Source organism: Vanacampus margaritifer, chromosome 5 (genome assembly GCF_051991255.1).
Source record: "Vanacampus margaritifer isolate UIUO_Vmar chromosome 5, RoL_Vmar_1.0, whole genome shotgun sequence".
NCBI classification, from domain to species: Eukaryota; Metazoa; Chordata; class Actinopteri; order Syngnathiformes; family Syngnathidae; genus Vanacampus; species Vanacampus margaritifer.
Window position 1 is genome coordinate 10,207,850 of NC_135436.1, and position 17,638 is coordinate 10,225,487.

The following is a 17,638-nucleotide window of genomic DNA, read 5'->3' on the forward strand; positions in this document are numbered from 1 at the left end:
AAAATGATTAGAGAGATTAGACAGAGATTTTCTGAATACCAGAATCTGTTGGTTTTTAGGCTGTCAAAGACACAATATATTCACCACCAATCCTTGTTGGCACCAACAACCTCAAACAATTCTCTGAAATAAAGCCATAGATGGGGAGTATCTTGCATCTCTAAATCTGTTGCCGTTGTTGTTAATGTTCCTTGGTTCATGCATGTGGTTAAGTCACCAATCAATCAATCACTCAATCAATCAATCAGTCAATCAGTCAATCAGTCAATCAGTCAATCAACCAATCAACCAATCAACCAATCACTCAATCAATTAAATTCAGTTTTTAATGTAGCGCTGTCATGCGGCAAGGTTGAAAACAGTAACAGGATTGTTTTCAGGTATAGCGGTTAGTTACCTGTATCTGAAAATCTATTTAATTACAGTAATGAAGTATTTGCACTTGGGTCACACCACTGCAACATAGGATCATATTTTATTTGCTAGACAAAGACCAAATGGCTAGAGTAGCCAAAAATTTTACTCAAGAGTACTGTTACTTAAAAAATAGGACTCAAATAAAAGTAAAAAGTAGTCCTCCAATTAATTACTTGAGTAAGAGTAATTTAAGTATTCAGTGAAAAGACTGTTCTGCTACTGAGCTACTGTTTTATTCTCTAACTCTAGCACATAAAGTTTTAGTAATAAGTGGTTTGTAACCTGGATGGATGGATAATAATAATAATAATAATAATAATAATAATAATAGTAGGGCTAGATTCAGCAACATGTACACTCTAAAAAGCGAATTGTTGAACCAACTGAAGTCTAAAAAGAGAATTGGATACCAACTTAATTGAATTGCTTCAAATGGTAACACATGATTAAATTGAGTTAATCCAATTTTACTGAAGCGTATTGCATTCACTTGTTTTTCTGACACATTTTTTGGGGAGCTTTGTTTTTTTGAGTATTTTTTTTCTTTTTAAATTTTTTCCCCTCTGTTTTTCTGAATAATCTTTTTTCAGTTTTTCAGAGTAATTTTTCCCTGTTTTATAAAATAATGATTTTTCAGTTTTTCTGAATATTTTTTTTCAGTTTTTCTGAATATAAAAAAAAAAGGGTTTTCCCTCAGAGATTAGAAAACAAACCACAATACAGTATACACATTCATTCTTTTATTGAGAGCCAGTAAGTAAACATGACCATCTTATTGCATATGGAGGTGTGCGGGAAAGTGTTCAATTTCGCTATTAGCGAGTCTGCAACAAGTCACTTGGAGTTCAGAGGTTAAAAAAAAAAAATACTCAGAAAAACAGAGCTGGTGTTCTGTTTTCCGTGGTAATTTTTTTTCTGTTGTTTTGAAAAAAAAATTTTCAGCCTGTTTTTAAATAGAAAAAAATATTTTGAAAAACAGAAAATACAAATGAAAAATACTCAAAAAACAAAGCTCCCCCCAAAAATTAGTAAGAAAAACAGGAGTTGGTTTTATTTTCAATTAAATGCAATACGCTTCTGTACAATTTAATATATTAAGTTTAAATAAATATGAGCTCATTAAGTTTGATCACTTGAGTTCATTAAATTTATATTAACATGGATTAACTTAATTCAATCGTGCGTTACCACTTGAAGCAATTCAATTAAGTTGGTCAACAATTATCTTTTTAGAATGCAGGTGGATTTTTGATTTTTGGAAACGTAGCTACAAAACATGGTATAATCTGTAATGCGTAAGCTTTTATAGGTCAAACATTTAAAAAAATTGCAATATCTCAAAACCCTGATGTTTTCTTAAATCTCATGTTGATACTTCAATTTCAACTTGAAGTCTTTTAAATCCTAATATTTGTAGTTCTATTTGAGTATTGAGCATGAATACTTTTGACACCTCTGCTTTAAAGTAGGCTATAAAAGTGCACAACACCCCCTCTCTCTCTTTCTCTCTTACTCACTCACTCACTGACTGTGTGCGTTTGTGTTTGCGTGTAGGTGTGGCGAAGGTGTGATGCACAATGTGAGAAGCCGGAGCGCAGCAGGAGCACTTTACCCGTCCATAAGGACATTTTGTTTCTTACTCCTGTAGTGTTTACAAATCTGAGCAAGATTCTTGGACAAGATGGTGAGTCTTTGCTGCTCGGGTTCTTCTTTGTGCAATAATACAGTTATCTTTTAAAGTTAAGGTGGTTACTCACTATACATTGCTCAATGACAATAAAGATTCCGATCCTAAAAAAAAAGCTTCAAATGCATTTAAAATGAGTCTCCTAAGCAAAACTGTTGGCTGATAGGTACAAAATGGTTGTTACTCTTTGTCTACATAAGCCGGCTTATCTTGAGGTAAGTGCTTGCAGATGCACCTCAGGGCAAAGTGCCTTCTGTAATCACCCATTTATTGTGGTTCAATATTGCAAAATGGTGGTGCTTGCCATTTAGTAGGTCAGAGGTCACCAACAGGTAGTTTACAATGAACAGCTTTGAAGAGGAAGTCTTTTATGACATTGTACTAAAAGGGTGGCTCGCCCACAAATTTGTTATTATAACTCTTTATATTACAATTAAAAAAGCAAACATATTTCACAGTAGGGACAGTATTCTTTTCTTGGTATGTTTCCTTTTTGCATCTATGTGCTGATGTGCCTTACCTAAAAGTTGCGGTTTTATCTCATCTGTCCATAGGACATGCTCCCAGAAGCGTTTGACAACAGGCAGTTTGGCATTCTTTTTTAATGATTAATTTTCAACAGTGGTGTCTTCCTTGGTCGTGTCCCATGAAGTCCACTTTGGCTCTAACAACTATGGTGCAATCTTACACTGATGTACCTTGAACTTGTAGTTCAACATTCATTTATTTGGAGGTTGTTATGGGATTTTTGTTTCCATTCATATTAGTCAGCTCTTCAATTTGTCAACTTGTGGCCATGTTCACGTTGGCTGCATTCTCTTGGATCATAAATATCTGAATAACATGTGCCTGTGTTGTCACAGGAACATCAAGCTGCTTGGAGTTGGTTGTATAGCCTTTGCCTGTGCTTGTCTATAATTTTATTTCAGATTTTCTGAGACAACTCTTTCCCTCGCACCCTCTGGTCCATGTTTAGTGTGTTTACACACCATGTCACCAAACTGCACAATGACTACTAGTCACCCTTTGAATAGGTCCACTGATTTCTTACAAGTTTGAAGACACTTATAATGACACCTTGGTTGATGTCTTGATGGTCACATTCTTTTCAATCATTCTTAGGGTAGCATCATTTTTGTCCAGGTCTGTTTCATGATTTATTTTTTTATTTTTTAAATAATTCTGTTGAACCACAATTCAAAAGCAATGTCTGATTTTCATTGTTTATTTTCTCATATCATTTTCATTATTGAGTCATGTTTTGGTTCTGTGGGGTTGGGTTTTTGTTTACGTTTTGGGTGTTCTTGTTTTTGTCTGTGGTTGGTTTTTTTATCATGTGTTCCTGGTTTCTTCCCTTGTCTCGTTATGTCTAACCATGTCCACGTGTGTGTCTTCCCTTCCCAATGTGTGTGTGTGTGTGTGTGAGACCAATCAGGGCCCTCAGCCACTTGTGTTTCCCCAGGTGTGGCTCATTAGGTTATTAGTGTTAGTGTATTTAGGTCCCGTCCACACGAAAGCCAGTTTAAATGTATCCTCACAAGTTTCTTACCGTTTAGCCCGTTTGTCCACATGACGGCGCGGTTTTGGCGCTTGAAACCGATCACTTTTGAAACCGGGCTCTAGAGTGGAAAGATTTCAAAACGCGGCCCGTACGCATCCGTCTGGACACCATATGCAGGATACTCCTCCAGTGATGATGTAATGGTCGCAGCTTGATGACGACGCATTGTCGCAGATTGATGACGTATGCGCCAATTCTCGCGTGATTACGCGGGAACCGTCAGTCTGTCAACAACAATGGCGGATAGCCGTGTCGTAGTCGTTTTGTGCAGCCTCCTTAGCTTGCTTATGCTTTTGCAGCAAAATATTTTGCTTCATTATTCCCACGTTCAACAAGTAGTATTGTACTTGAATCACCGGCCATTGTCACTTCTCCTGTGGTCGTCTTTTTCATGTTTTGATACATGCAAAGCCATATTTGTTCTGTAGATTCCAATAAAGTTAGGGGGGGAAAGCGTGTTCGTCTTCTTCGCTGATTCTTCTTCTACGCTTTCCGTTAACTCCCTGTGGCTGCGCCACTCCAGACTTGGCATATACATTACAGCCGTTAAATGTCCTCAGTGTCTTCTTTTGGACACACGCAAGTTTTAAATGCTTCTGTGTGTATGAGATTTTTTTGAGGAACGGCGCCGGCTTTCCTTCCGTCTGGACGGGGTTTTAGTCTGTTGTGTTTGTCCAGTCGGTGTGGGTGCATTGTTGATGTTACATGTGACATGTTGTGTGTTATGTCTTCTCAGTTCAGCTAAGTCTTCTTAGCCACAGCCAATTCATAGCCACAGCCAAGCCACAACTAGTCAAGTCGTCTCCCAATTTCCTGCTCACCTTATGATTTCCATTTAATAAACCCACCACGTTACTCTGTTCCTCTGTCTGATCGCCGTGCTTGCTTCCGTTTGGATCCATAATCCCTCACACCCCCACATTGTGACAATTCTTTTTTTCTTTCTGTTCTTACTTTTATTACCAACAATCTTGTTCACAATTATGTCTGTTCAAAAGCGACCCATTAACCACAATTTGTGATTCATGTACTTTGTCGTAATCACTGCATGCAACTGTTTAAACGCAGCAGAGCTTAATTATACTGTCTGATGAGTCTTTGCTTTAACATTTTGTTTCCTTTTATGCCCTCTGCAGATTCGCTTCTTGCTGCTGTTTAGCAAGCAGGGAAAGTTACGCCTGCAGAAGTGGTTCACACCAATAACAGATCGGGAGAAGAGGAAGGTGATCCGGGACATGATGATGATTGTGTTGGCCCGTACGCCGCGCTCGTGCAACTTCCTGCATTGGAGAGACCTCAAGATTGTCTATAAGAGGTTTGTGTGTATGAAATGTGGCAACTGTTTATTTCACCTAGCATTTTCCCTTTGTACCCAGTAAGGCGGTGCCTTGAGATAAGGGTTCAATTATTCCAGTGACAATGCTTGTCACATAAAACACTCACAAATAATCTTTTCGTTTAGAATTTTTTTTATGGAAATGCCATTGATCCTTTCCAGCCACAACAAACAACCACTTTTTTTTTTAAATAAAGGAAAATTGCATCTGTATTATTGTACTTCATGAAAATATACATACATTACAATAATGAAATAGAATGCAAGACATTAAGGAGTTTTTGCCACATCCTCGCTCCTTTTGGTGCGCATTTTCTGGCCACCTGGAGGAAGTATAATACTGTACAGAGAGAGACGCATGATGAAGAGTTTCACAACTGACTCTCACAAGTCAGTCTCGGTACTACAAAACTCTTCTAGTTAGAGAGAGGAGAGCGGTTGTCGGTGGCAATATCGTTTTATCTGCCTGCCTACAAAATGTCTATAAAATTGTAGGAAGTAGACATCTGGAGATGAGCTAATACTCTTTGCACACTAAAACAAGGAGGGCGTGGCTGCCACCTACTGTAGTGGATGTGCAATTACACTTAATTTTTGTAGAACAAAAAAAATAAATCTTTGTAAAAATAAATAAATACCAAAAACCATTGCACAGCCCACCCCATTTGAAAATGACTGCTGTAATAGCATCAAAACATAAAAAAAATATTTAAAAAATGAGATTACAATTTTATGTGAGTGTCTGCCTAACTGTAGCTGCTAAATATGACTGTATTAGGTTTGCAACATTGCTAATAGCTGTTGGATATGATGTTTGTCACTGGTACAACAATGATCCTCTGTGTGTATTGTGTTCGCAGTTCCACAAGTACAAATGTTCGTACGAGCACAATGAAAAGTCCTTTGTTGTTTGCAGACTTTTGTAGTTGGAATGTTTAAAAATGGCTGCTTGTCAGGCCTTCAGACAAAGATATTACATTCTTCTCTTAATTGCACAATATACAAAAAATTATGTGGTGCATGACATTGCAACCAGTGAGTTGCAATTGATTGGATTTGTATTTAATGGCAATAACTACTCATTATTGGTGTACTACAAACAGTGATCAAAACATGATTTATTTATTCTGGAGGCTTGCGTTGTAGCTCTGCTCTGCGCTGGAGGACGGTGTTGGTAATTTCGTGCACAAGCGCAGACGGAGGGAGGTCTGCACTGCTTTAGGAGTGGTTATAGACTGACTTCAATCATGGTCAATCAAAGTCCTGTAAATATGACAATCTCGGAGCACACATCTGCCCCATGAAGTGCGCAGTTGGAGATCACACCCCAACATAGCTTTGTGGGATAATATAAATAGTGATAATATAAAAAATATAATAAAGCTGATGATTATGATACTACTACTACTACTTATAAAAATAATAATAATAATAATAATAATAATAATCATGTTTGCATCAATCTGCCCTTGCACCAATCAAATTCCCCCAAAATTGCAGTAGACCAGCTGTCTGCCCTACACCAGCACTTGGTCTGAGAGGGATCGGATAGCACCCCACTACAAATGTACTGCCTAGGAAGATAGAGTCCTTTTCTGTCTATGTTTTGTGTTTTTCGTCAAATGGGAGTAAATCATCCACTGGTCCAACAATATTTTATGTTTCATCTTACAATAATTAGGTAACTTTTTCCAAGTCATATGTCACATAGGAAAACCTGTTCTTTCTAAAGTAGTGCCAATATATTCACAGTAATTTCCTCCACTGCAGGTACGCCAGCCTTTATTTCTGCACTGGTCTGGAGGAGCAAGATAATGAGCTGCTGAGCCTCGAGGTGCTGCACAGATATGTCGAACTACTGGATAAATACTTTGGCAATGTAAGTAGAGATGAATGCTGTTGTTTTAGCCAAACAAAATGTTCTCCATGTTGTCATTACAGATAAAACATAATGTATATGCAGGGTGCATCTGCATAATTTTGATATTTTATTTATTTATTGCATGTGACCCAGTTAGGAAATGTATCATGGCTATGTAAGCAGACATGATTTGGTTAATAATACAAAAATACACTATTTAGTTTGATTAGTAATCATATAGGCTGCAGCACCCTTGCGACCCTTGTGAGAAATAAGCGGTTAAGAAAATGGATGGATGGATAGCAATCATGTTGATATAAACAAAATGGTTGGGTATAGAGATCCGGACGTCATGTGACTATTCCCCGAACACGCCCCCCTGTGGCAGTGTCAAAGCCTATTACTTGCAATGAGTGTACTTGAGTTTATCCGTCGACTTTCCGTCCAAAAGAATTGACACTCACCTTGATGAAAAGGACATGATGAGAAGGACGGGTTGGATGATATTACCAATGTTGATGAAGTGTTAGGAGTGCTTTTTCAACAACTCGGCGACCCTGGTACCTGGAATTCCCCCATCACTTACACTGGTGAGTGTTTGCAAATGTGATCATACAAAGGCTTAACAAATGTGTACTATCGGGATTTATTTCCCCTTTATGTGTGGTCAAAATGCCATCGAAGTTAGCAGTTTCACGCAAGTCTTGCAATGTTATTTAGGTACATTTAGCAACTTAGCATATGGTGATTCGGCCAACACCGCCATCATTTATTCTGTAAATAGTCTTCTTTATGCTGTTTGTCAGTTATAAAATTCAACTGTGTAATACCTATTAAACCGTAGCAACACAAACAAACAAAACAGATTATTTCCCCTACATATTGCGTGTGGTAGGCTAGATTCACGCAGGTTAGCATCTGCTGATGCAGCCACCGTGTACAAAGTGCACAATCACGTCTTTCGCCTTCATTTAATAACTATACAATCGACCTACATGACTGATGGCGTCCATTTTTGAATGCGTGCCATCAATGTCCAGATCTCTATACCAGCTTCCTCCCACTTACATTCCAAAAGCAGACATGATACTAAAATGAAAGATAGGTGAGAATGTCAATCGTTGGCTATGTGGGGCAGGCTCGAGCTCACCTGTGAACCTGGAGAGAATAAGCAGTACAGAAAATTGAAATTTGGATGGAATATATCCACGCACACACATGTGAAAAGTGGAAACAGGGGGCCGCAGTGAGCGTCATGGGTACTATCAAAGAAGAATAAACAGGCCTCTAAGAAAATATCATGATGGACCCCAGATGATGCTTAGTGAATTCCTCAGGCAAGAGAAGCCCAGTAAGGAGAAGGAGCCAGATGGACTCTCATGGAAAAACAAGGCTGTGCAAAGTGAGGCAGTGGCTAACATCAAAAAAACATACCAGTGGCTGGAAAAGGCTGAACTCAAAGACAGCATGGAAGAACTAATCACGGCAATACAAGAACAAGCCCGAAACACATGGTCAATCAAGGCTGGGATCTGCCACATTAGACAGGGCCTCAGGTGCAGGCTGTGCAAAGAAGCCCCAGACACAATGCAGCATATCACAACAGGGTGTAAGATGCAAAACCAGGTTGCGAACATCTGTACCAAGTATGGTTGAGAACAGCCAAGCCAAGATTCTGTGGGACTTCCACATCTGGTGATCGCCAACCAGCCTGACAAAGTGGTGGTGGATAAACTTCAGAAGTCAACAGTCGTTTTACATGTAGCAATCTCGAATGACAGCAACATTTGGAAAAAAGAACACGAAAACCTGGAGTAATACCAAACGCTGAAGGATAAACTAGAGAAAATGTGGATGGTAAAAGCAACAGTGGTGCCAGTAGAGATTGGTAGAGGACCACAGCTTGAAGGAGATGCCAAATATGAATGAATATGAGTTAAGCAGCAAAATCCAACCATTTTTATCCATCTCAGGGGGCGGCCATTTTGCCACTTGCTGTCGACTGAAGATGACATCAATGTTGATCATGTCTCAGGTAACAACCAATCACAGCTTAGCTTCAGAAAACAGGTGAGCTGTGATTGGTTGTTGCCTGAGCCCTGAGTAACTGTGATGTCATCTTCAGTCGACAACAAGTGGCTCAATGGACGCCGCCCCCTAAAATGGATAAGCTAATTTTGCTTCATAACTCAGTATTCCACAAATGTAATATTAACTCATTCACTGCCATTGACGGCTATAAACGTAACAAATTCATTTGAACTATTTCTATTAGTTTAATTTCCCCTCCCCCCACTTTTGTTAACAAGAGTATGAAAACCTAGGAAAAAAATATTTATTGTACATTTAGAACAGATATAAAATTTGTGATTAATCGTGAGTTAACTAGTGAAGTCATTCGATTAATTACAATAAAAAATTGTAATCGCCTGACTATGATGATTATTAAAAATTAGGGGCGTCAGGCGATTATTTTTTTTTATCGGAATTAATCGCATGACTTCAATAGTTAAGTCACAATTAACCACAAATGTTATATCTGTTCTAAATGTGCAATAAAAAAAACTAGGTTTTCATACTCTTAACAAAAGTAGAAAAAAAAAGTTAAACTAATAGAAAAATTTACGGAATTTGTAATTTGTAGTTTCAGTTTCAGTAATCAGTAATTTGACGTTTATAACCGTCAATGGCAGTGAATGAGTTAATCAGAATGTCATGTTTAGACTAGCGACGTCACAGTTGACATACTATTGTCAAGAAATGTTTAAGGTTGACTTCCACTTTTAGTGTTAACCACTAAGTTCCGTTCCAATTCCCTTACGGCTGTATGCGGTACATTGTGTTTTGCTTCCTCACCAGGTGTGTGAGCTGGACATTATTTTCAATTTTGAAAAGGCGTATTTCATCTTGGATGAGTTCTTGATGGGAGGAGAAGTGCTAGAAACCTCCAAAGTGTCCGTGGGTGTCTCTCTGCAGGAGGCTGACGCACTCCAAGAGGTGCAGTAAGCTTTCACACGCCCTCGTGAACGTAGGTTTGGAGAGAAGTGACTCATGTGGACCTTCGGTGTAACTTTTGCTTTTTGTGATTGCAGACAATGGAGGAATATATGCGCAAACCTTCTTATTGAGCCTCAATAAGAAAGAGACCTCTCACATCTCAGGACATAAACCAAAAAGTTAAATCTGTGCAATATTTTCACTTTGTCATAAACTATAAAGAGTGCTACTGTAAATTTGCAGATTTTTTAAATGTTTTATTTATTGCAGGTATGCTCTTATATGTTCTATTTAAAATGCAATCAAATCAAGAATGTTTCATTTCTGGGGAAGAAAGGAAGGCAAAGCTATAATGTACAGTACCGTTTGGTTTCCTTATTTTGCTCGTTCAAAGGAAGAAAATATTATAAAAACCTCTCAGTATGTTATCCTATAGTTTCAGATGACCACAAACTACATACACAATAATCAACATATTGTTTAATGTGAGAGGCAGCCGAATGGGCACTCCTGTCTCAGAGTTGTGAGGTTCTGGCTTCGAATCTCAGCTTTCCTAAATGGTGTTTTCATGCTCTCATGTAGTCCTGCTTCTTTCTTAGGTTTAAGTGAAAACTCTGTCCGCAGGTGTGAAAGTAAGTATGAATGGTTGTTTATATGTCCCTCGTGATTTGTTGTCTCTTACCCTGTCAGCTGAGGGAAGCTCCAAATCACCCACGGTACTAATAAGGTCAGCTCTGGATATTTGTGAAATTGATACTGCTCTCACAGTGTCAAGCAAAATAGATACCACTCTTATTAGTATATAAAGGGGTTCCTAATGCTGTGGCTGTGAGTGTATTAAAGAAAACAAATGAAAGTACAAGCGCCTTTTAAGTCTTATATTAATTCATTTCAGAGTGTTGTGTCTAATAATTAGCTTTCAATGTAACAATATTACATCTCAACTTCTCATAATAAATATTTTCTCAAAAGCTTTTCATTGTTTGGTGATTTAAAAAAAATCTATGTTGTTGATGAGAGAAAAAAGAACATGACTCAGTAAGGAAAAAATAAAGTCAATGCTTTATTAAACCTCAAGTATGTCACATAGGTCCACATTTAAGAAAGAATTACCAACAAACACAAGTGAATCTAAGGGGTCCAACACTGGTTGTGTGTGCGTGTGTGTCAAGGCTGGTGAGTCACATGTACGGGATGTTGAGCAACTAACTCAAATTATTGTCAGGACACGCATATTTCTGCTAATAAATAAGACATTCAGTAAACCTACAGAGGAACCACAGTTGACTGCATGTTTATATCTTGGAAAATACTTTGTTTTCTCTCTGTCCACCCACCAACACAATAATATATTATTATATAATATATATGTAAATACAGGGACATCTCAATCAATTAGAATATTGTGGAAAACTTAATTGATTCCAGTAGCTCATTACATGCGTATAAACTCACTACACACAGAGGGAAACATTTCAGAATTTCTGCTGATTATATGCACTTTGCAGCTAATAAAAAGCCGAAATGCACCATATCAAGAAATTTGAATATTACATTAAAGGGGAAGTCAACCTCAAAATGTTCTTTATGTTCTATGCAGCCCAACTAGCTGATTAATAATTGTGTTTGTGGAATATGAATTAAACAGCAAAAATCTCCCATTTTTATCCATCTCGGGTCGGCCATTTTGTCACTTACTGTCGACTGAAGATGACATCACAGTTGCTCAGGGCTCAGGCAACGGCCAGTCCCAGCTCACCTGTTTTCTGAAGCTGTGCTGCGATTGGTTGTTACCTGAGCAACATTGATGTCATCTTCAGTCGACAGCAAGTGGCAAAATGGCCGCCCGCTGAGATGGATAAAAATGACTGGATTTTGCCGCTTACCTCATATTCAACTATATGTGGAATATTAATCAACCAATCGCGGCTCCACTTCAGAAAGCACGTGAGCCTGACCAACTGAGCTACGATTGGTAAGACTCACCTGTTTTCTGAAGCTGAGTCGTGATTGGTTGTTACTTGAGCCCCGAGCAACTGTGATGTGACAAGATGGCTGCCCCCTGAGATGGATAAAATCTAGTAATCTAGAAACCATGCAAAATGTAACCTTCCGAAAAGTGTTATCCTATGTCCTATCTCGACACCACTTGAGTTTCACTTTTTGATTGAACTAATGAAATAAAATTGATTGAGATGCACCTGTACATGATATATATCTGCCACTTGATTTATATGCCATCGCCTGCTTTGGCTTCACTCTCACTGTCTTCACTTTCTGGGTTGAAGTAACTCATCAGTTTCATCACAGCCTCGTTATCGAAGCCTTGCGTGTCGCCGCCCCTCTCGCCGTCCTCAGACTGTCTCTTTTGATTCAGCTCTTTATCTGAGTCCATTTGATCCAAATAATCCTGCATGGCCTGTTCAAAGGAGCCCGCCGTGCTCTGCCCCGCCCCGTCCCGCTTTTGGCCGGCCTTGCCGTAGCGATACGTCGGGCTGGGATAGCGCCCCAGCATCTGAGCCGCCAGATACGCCGCCAGCTCGCCATCTGCCGTGTCGTCGTAGTCCTTCAACTTGCTAGGAGGGAAACGTCGCTGCGTGGGAGCGGCGTCCCCCGTGTGCCCCGCTGCCAGAGCGTGAAGTCGTGACGCGGGACTCCTGTAGGGCTTCCTGACGGGAGTTTGATCTCGGTTCTGCGTGTTGCCCAAGCCCAGGATGTTGAGGATGGCGTCTCTCTGCAGGCTTTTGGGGCTGCTCTTTCTGGCAGGAAGACGTCGGTTGTAGAATTTACTTTGAGGAATCTTGTAGACCATCTTTGGGGACGTCTTCCAGATTTTGTTTTTGTCTCTGCTGTCTTGTGTCATTCTTTGACTAGTTTCTCCCATCTTGAGCATATCCAGGAGATCCTCAGGCGGAATTTGGTATTTCTGGGAGATTTGAATGAGCTGATAAATAACCCGTGGGTCAATGTTATCTCTGTACTGAGTTGCTCGCCTCTCAGCCCTCTTGTTCTCCTCTTCTTCTATTGCTCGCTTCTGCTCTTCCTCCTCTGTTCTCTCCAACACCTTAAGAAGGTAGTAGTCGACCTGGTCTGAATCATCTGACCTCCTAACTGGATATCTTTGATCTTCATCCTCCTCTTCTTGATCATCAACATAATCGAGGCTCCGGTCCAACTGGTGTTTGTCCTCCTCCTCCTCCTCCCCTTTCTGTTCCAGCGGACCCCAGTCTCTAAGGTCCTCACCTTCGTCGTCGTACACCACGTTTCTTAGATTGAACAGATCTTCCTCTTCTTCGTGCTCTTCCTCCTCCGCGTCATCCTCCTCATCCTGTCGTTTGCGCACGTTCTTCTCATTGGTAAACTTGTCCAGTTCATCAAAGACCGACTGCAGTGTCGCAAGGTTTTGAGGCGTGTACTTCTCCTCCACGTTCTCGTTGGTGCGCTTGAAAGGGTTCTCGTGATCCTCCTCCTCCTCCTCCTCCTCCTCTTCATCGCCCTCGCCTTCTTCATCATCCTCAAACATTAAGGGCATCTTCTTGTGAGGCATGATGTCCTGTTGCTTTTGCATCTTGGGGTACACGTCGCCACCACCCAGTGAGGAAGGATGACGCAAAGTTGGCTTTTCGGTCTGCTGGAGCGTGCTGAGTACAGCTTGGAGCAGCTCCTCGCTCTTATCGTCTTCCTCGCCGTCATGTTTTAGTCTAAGTGTGGCGCGAGTCTTCTGGACATCGTCCAAGTGGCGACCGTCGTTCCCCGTGGGGAGGAGCGGCTTCTCCTGTGATTCCGTCCTCTGACGGAGGCTTTCGATGTACTCCAAGGCTTTGATGATGTCTGCATTAGGTGACTGGGGTGGGTCTGATTCACTCTCCCGCAGTCGATGCTCTCGGAGCGCAGCCCCATGAATGGAGCCGAGACACAGAGTGACAAAGAAAAGCTGGGCCAAACGCACGAGGTTGCCTCTAGCGGAGTTGCAGGGGAACGGCAGCATTGTGAAACCTGCGGAGGACAGTCCAAGATGCACAAATCAGCACTGACATTAAATGAAACAGAATCAGTTTTATGGTCTCAAAAACACTTTAAAGGGGAAGTCAGCCTTAAACATTTCTTGACAATAATGTTTTTTTGTGACCTCACTAGTCTAAAAATGACTTTCAGATTAATATTCCATTTATGGAATATGAGTTATGCAGCAAAATCCAGCCATCTCAATCCATCTCAGGGGGTGGCCATTTTGCCACTTGCTGTCGACTGAAGATGACATCACAGTTGCTCAGGCAACGACCAATCACAGCTCAACTGTTTTCTGAAGCTGAGCTGTGATTGGTCGTTATCCAATACCTGAGCAACTGTGATGCCATTTTCACTCGACAGCAAGTGGCAAAATGGCCGCCTTCTGATATGGATAAAAACTGCTGGATTTTGCTGCTCATATTCCACTCACACAATATTAACCAAAATAAATATTTAGACTAGTGGGGCTGCAAAGAACATATTATCGTCAACATTTTTTGGCCGGGTTTACTTCCTCTGGGCTCAATTTTTGTGACTGGCTAAAATCCTGCATGGCACATGTAACTGCATGGAGGTGGGTTAGACCCGATGTTGGTAATTTTGTAGATGAGCAAGCCTGGTGGATCGTGAGTGGAAGATCTGTGCTGCTGTAGGAGTAGTTACACCCAATACTTCAATCGTAGTTCCTTTCATTCCCTTTAAATATGGCATAATAGTCGGGCAATAGAGTCTCATGGAGGAGACTACCCCCTCACCACAGATCATATGTGTGTCACCCCCAAAATTGTATTTACAGTATGTTGGATGCTTCCCCACAAGTCTTAACATGGCTTTTTATTAATATTACTAATTAATATTATTGCTGAATATGAGTAATTGAGTTAAGCAAAATTCACCCCTTTTTATCCATCACATTGGCGGCCATTTTGCCACTTACTGTCAACAAAAAATGACATCACAGTTGCTCAGGTCTTGAGTAATGACCAACCACGAAGCGAGTTTGGTCATGTGACGTTCACAAGCTGAGCTGTCACCGGTCGCTACCTGAGCCCTGAGCAAATTTGATGTCATTTTCAGTCGACAGCAAGTGAAAAAATGGGTGAATTTTGCTGATTTATTCACATGCCATTAATATAATATTAATTAGAATACCGGGTTTAGACTAGTGGGGCTGCATATTATTATTATTATTATTATTCATATTATTATTATTATTATTATTATTGTAAATAATTTTTTTTTGGGGGGGGGGGGGTTGACTTCCCCTAAAAAACATGGTTAGGGTTGAGTTACTTGTGTACATGTAAACCAGCTTTCACCGAGTTTTGCCATTTTACAGGTATATATGCACACTCAATATTGGTAGTTTAAAGAGATAATAGTCAACCTTGATACACATGCTACAAGTCCCCAGCCAGAAAAAAAATGTAATATGATGGATCGATAGAAGATGTATTTACACTATGTTATCCCGCTCTATGATGCAGTGCAGTTCACCAATACTAAAGTACAACCACGGTACTTAATTAATAATGATTCTTTCATTTGGAAAGTGAAAACATTATTTATTACAGTTTTTGCAACAGATTTACAGATGTTGTAATGTTAAGACCAGTGAGCTAATGCACAATCAATTTTCTTTAATATACAAACAACCTATTTGGTTTCATTATGTCATGTGTCACTCAAAATGAGCAGAAATTGCAATTGAATGAGAATATTGTATTTATTCATCTTCTTCTGCGCGCTGCTTGAGAATAATCATCCATAAGTACTATTAGGACTGGTGGGAGCTGCAGTGATGCTATCGCTGCCGCCTGTTGCTTCTTATCTGACGATGACATCCTGCAGCATTCAGCTCCCCTACAAATCTCATTAGTCGTTAAATTGATGCTCACCGTGAGTCACGGCCCTGTTGTCAAGGCAACCCGGTAAGACTGATGTTTCCACATAAGCCACATTTATGCGCAAACCCTTTTAACCAGCAATTATCACTCACTATTACCCAGCACACAGCAGTTTGAATGAATAAATAATGCCTGTGTCTGTATGAAATGTCGCTCTTTCAGACGGGCCGGCTTTGTAAAGACATAAAACTGTGCTTTTTAAAACAACCTATTTCAAATGAGCAAATAGTCATGATATCTTATGTTCACATTTTTTTACTGGTTTTCAAAAACTGAAAGTCTGAACTAAACTGTAAACTTGCAAGTGCAGAAAAGCAGCAAAAATTCTCAAATTGAGTGATGATAAGACCAAATAATGTAACAAGACATGCACGCATGCTAATAAAGACAACATAACATCAGAGCATCAGGTTGGTTCTCAGCTGCCTTACAAAAAGCCTTTAAACAGAAAATATTCCAAGTCTCACTCTCTTCATGTGATGGGAATTATGTGTGGGCTCAGTTTTGTCACGACTAAACTAGAAATTCTTACCTTTTTGGACTTAGTTTGCGTGGACAGTCTTGCTGAGTGGTGTGATCATTTCTGTCTCCAGCGTGAGTGTGCGCTCAGCACCGCGGACAGCTCCACATGCTATGAGACACACACCACGTGACTTTTACGTCAGAGAAAGCAGGAGGCACATGCACGCATGTTTTTTCATGCTCGCAAAAATCGAATTGCTTCTATTTTAGAACTTAGGAACAAGACTTCAAACAACGTTTACATTGTGTTTTATTAATAGGATAAATATTATCCTGCAATATTTGTGTACCAAGTCAGAAGTTGTAATTGTTAGGTAAATGTGTCATATAAGTAAAAAAATAAAAATCTCTCATTGGAGTACAGACCCATGCCTCTTTTGTGTGTGTATTTTTAATATTACAGTATGGTTATCCAATGCTGTGTCTATTTTGAACACCCACTTATGTTGTAAATGCTTCCTTCCTCTTATAAATAGTTAACATGTTCAGACGCTTACATCTTTGTTTGGTCTGTCAGATAAGATTAAAAGTTATTGGCTCTTATAATATTTTATGTCTCTAGAATACAACTGGGATTTGGATGAAACTTTTAACTTTAACGTTTGAACCCTTGGCAGAGGTTTAGGACCTCTCAATGCTTCTATTAATGTTTATTATTTTTATATAGTAACTGCTGTTGCCATTGACATGTGCTGGAGCTCTGCTGCAGCAGTGAGGGACAGACGTAGTTAAAAGTCCAGCGATGACTCATGTTCCAACTCCACCAAAGAACCAGATGGGCGGGGGGTAATGGGGGACTGCAGACTGCAGTGTGTGTGTGTGGTAAAAAAAAAAAAAAAAAGAGAGAGAGAGAGAGGGAGAGAGAGGGAGAGAGAGAGACCTTTACTTGTAAGCATGCACACACACAGAGTGGCCTCTATTTCTGGCAGCTTGTCAAGTCTTTTCTGTTATGGATCACTGCGAGTTGCTTACACTTTCATTCATAAATTCGCCTCCTCGCTGCCTTTGATGTGAACGCTGGCTATCCCCCAATGACCTGCTTGTCTCATTTTTCATGCAAGCTTATTCTATCTTAAGATTGTTCATAGCTGGATTACAAAAATAGATGAAAATGGCTCTTTGAAAATTTCCGATTAAATTTCTACTTGCAAATGCTCGCAAACAGCAACCACAAGTATCTTGGCAAGCTTTCAGAATCAATGTGTCCTTATCAAGTCAGCCATAATATGTTGGATAATGGATATAATTGTAAATTATGAGATTTCTTTAAAAAAAAAAAAACACTTTAAAATTGAACAGTGCTGCAATAACCGAACTGCAAAGTAGCGAGGTAACGTTG

General features: G+C 39.8%; 2 protein-coding genes across 2 annotated transcripts; one reads left to right on the top strand and one right to left on the bottom strand.

The window, feature by feature from the left end:
* Nucleotides 1–1,954: 1,954 nt before the first annotated feature.
* ap1s3a (adaptor related protein complex 1 subunit sigma 3a) lies at nt 1,955–11,108 on the top strand. Its single transcript, XM_077565546.1, has 5 exons — nt 1,955–2,101; nt 4,802–4,980; nt 6,772–6,880; nt 9,722–9,859; nt 9,955–11,108. The coding sequence occupies exons 1-5, from the start codon at nt 2,099–2,101 to the stop codon at nt 9,988–9,990; spliced, it is 465 nt and encodes a 154-aa protein (XP_077421672.1). The 5' UTR covers nt 1,955–2,098; the 3' UTR covers nt 9,991–11,108.
* scg2a (secretogranin II a) lies at nt 10,910–16,408 on the bottom strand. Its single transcript, XM_077565543.1, has 2 exons — nt 16,310–16,408; nt 10,910–13,855 (listed from the first exon to the last, which is right to left on the bottom strand). The coding sequence occupies exon 2, from the start codon at nt 13,845–13,847 to the stop codon at nt 12,090–12,092; it is 1,758 nt and encodes a 585-aa protein (XP_077421669.1). The 5' UTR covers nt 13,848–13,855; nt 16,310–16,408; the 3' UTR covers nt 10,910–12,089.
* Between the last annotated feature and the right edge of the window lie 1,230 nt (nt 16,409–17,638).

Coding starts and splice junctions, on each gene's coding strand:
- ap1s3a (XM_077565546.1), top strand. Junction 4,981..6,771: donor CTCAAGATTGTCTATAAGAG/GTTTGTGTGTAT, acceptor CCTCCACTGCAG/GTACGCCAGCCTTTATTTCT. Junction 6,881..9,721: donor TGGATAAATACTTTGGCAAT/GTAAGTAGAGAT, acceptor CTTCCTCACCAG/GTGTGTGAGCTGGACATTAT.
- scg2a (XM_077565543.1), bottom strand. CDS start 13,847: ATGCTGCCGTTCCCCTGCAACTCCGCTAGAGGCAACCTCGTGCGTTTG.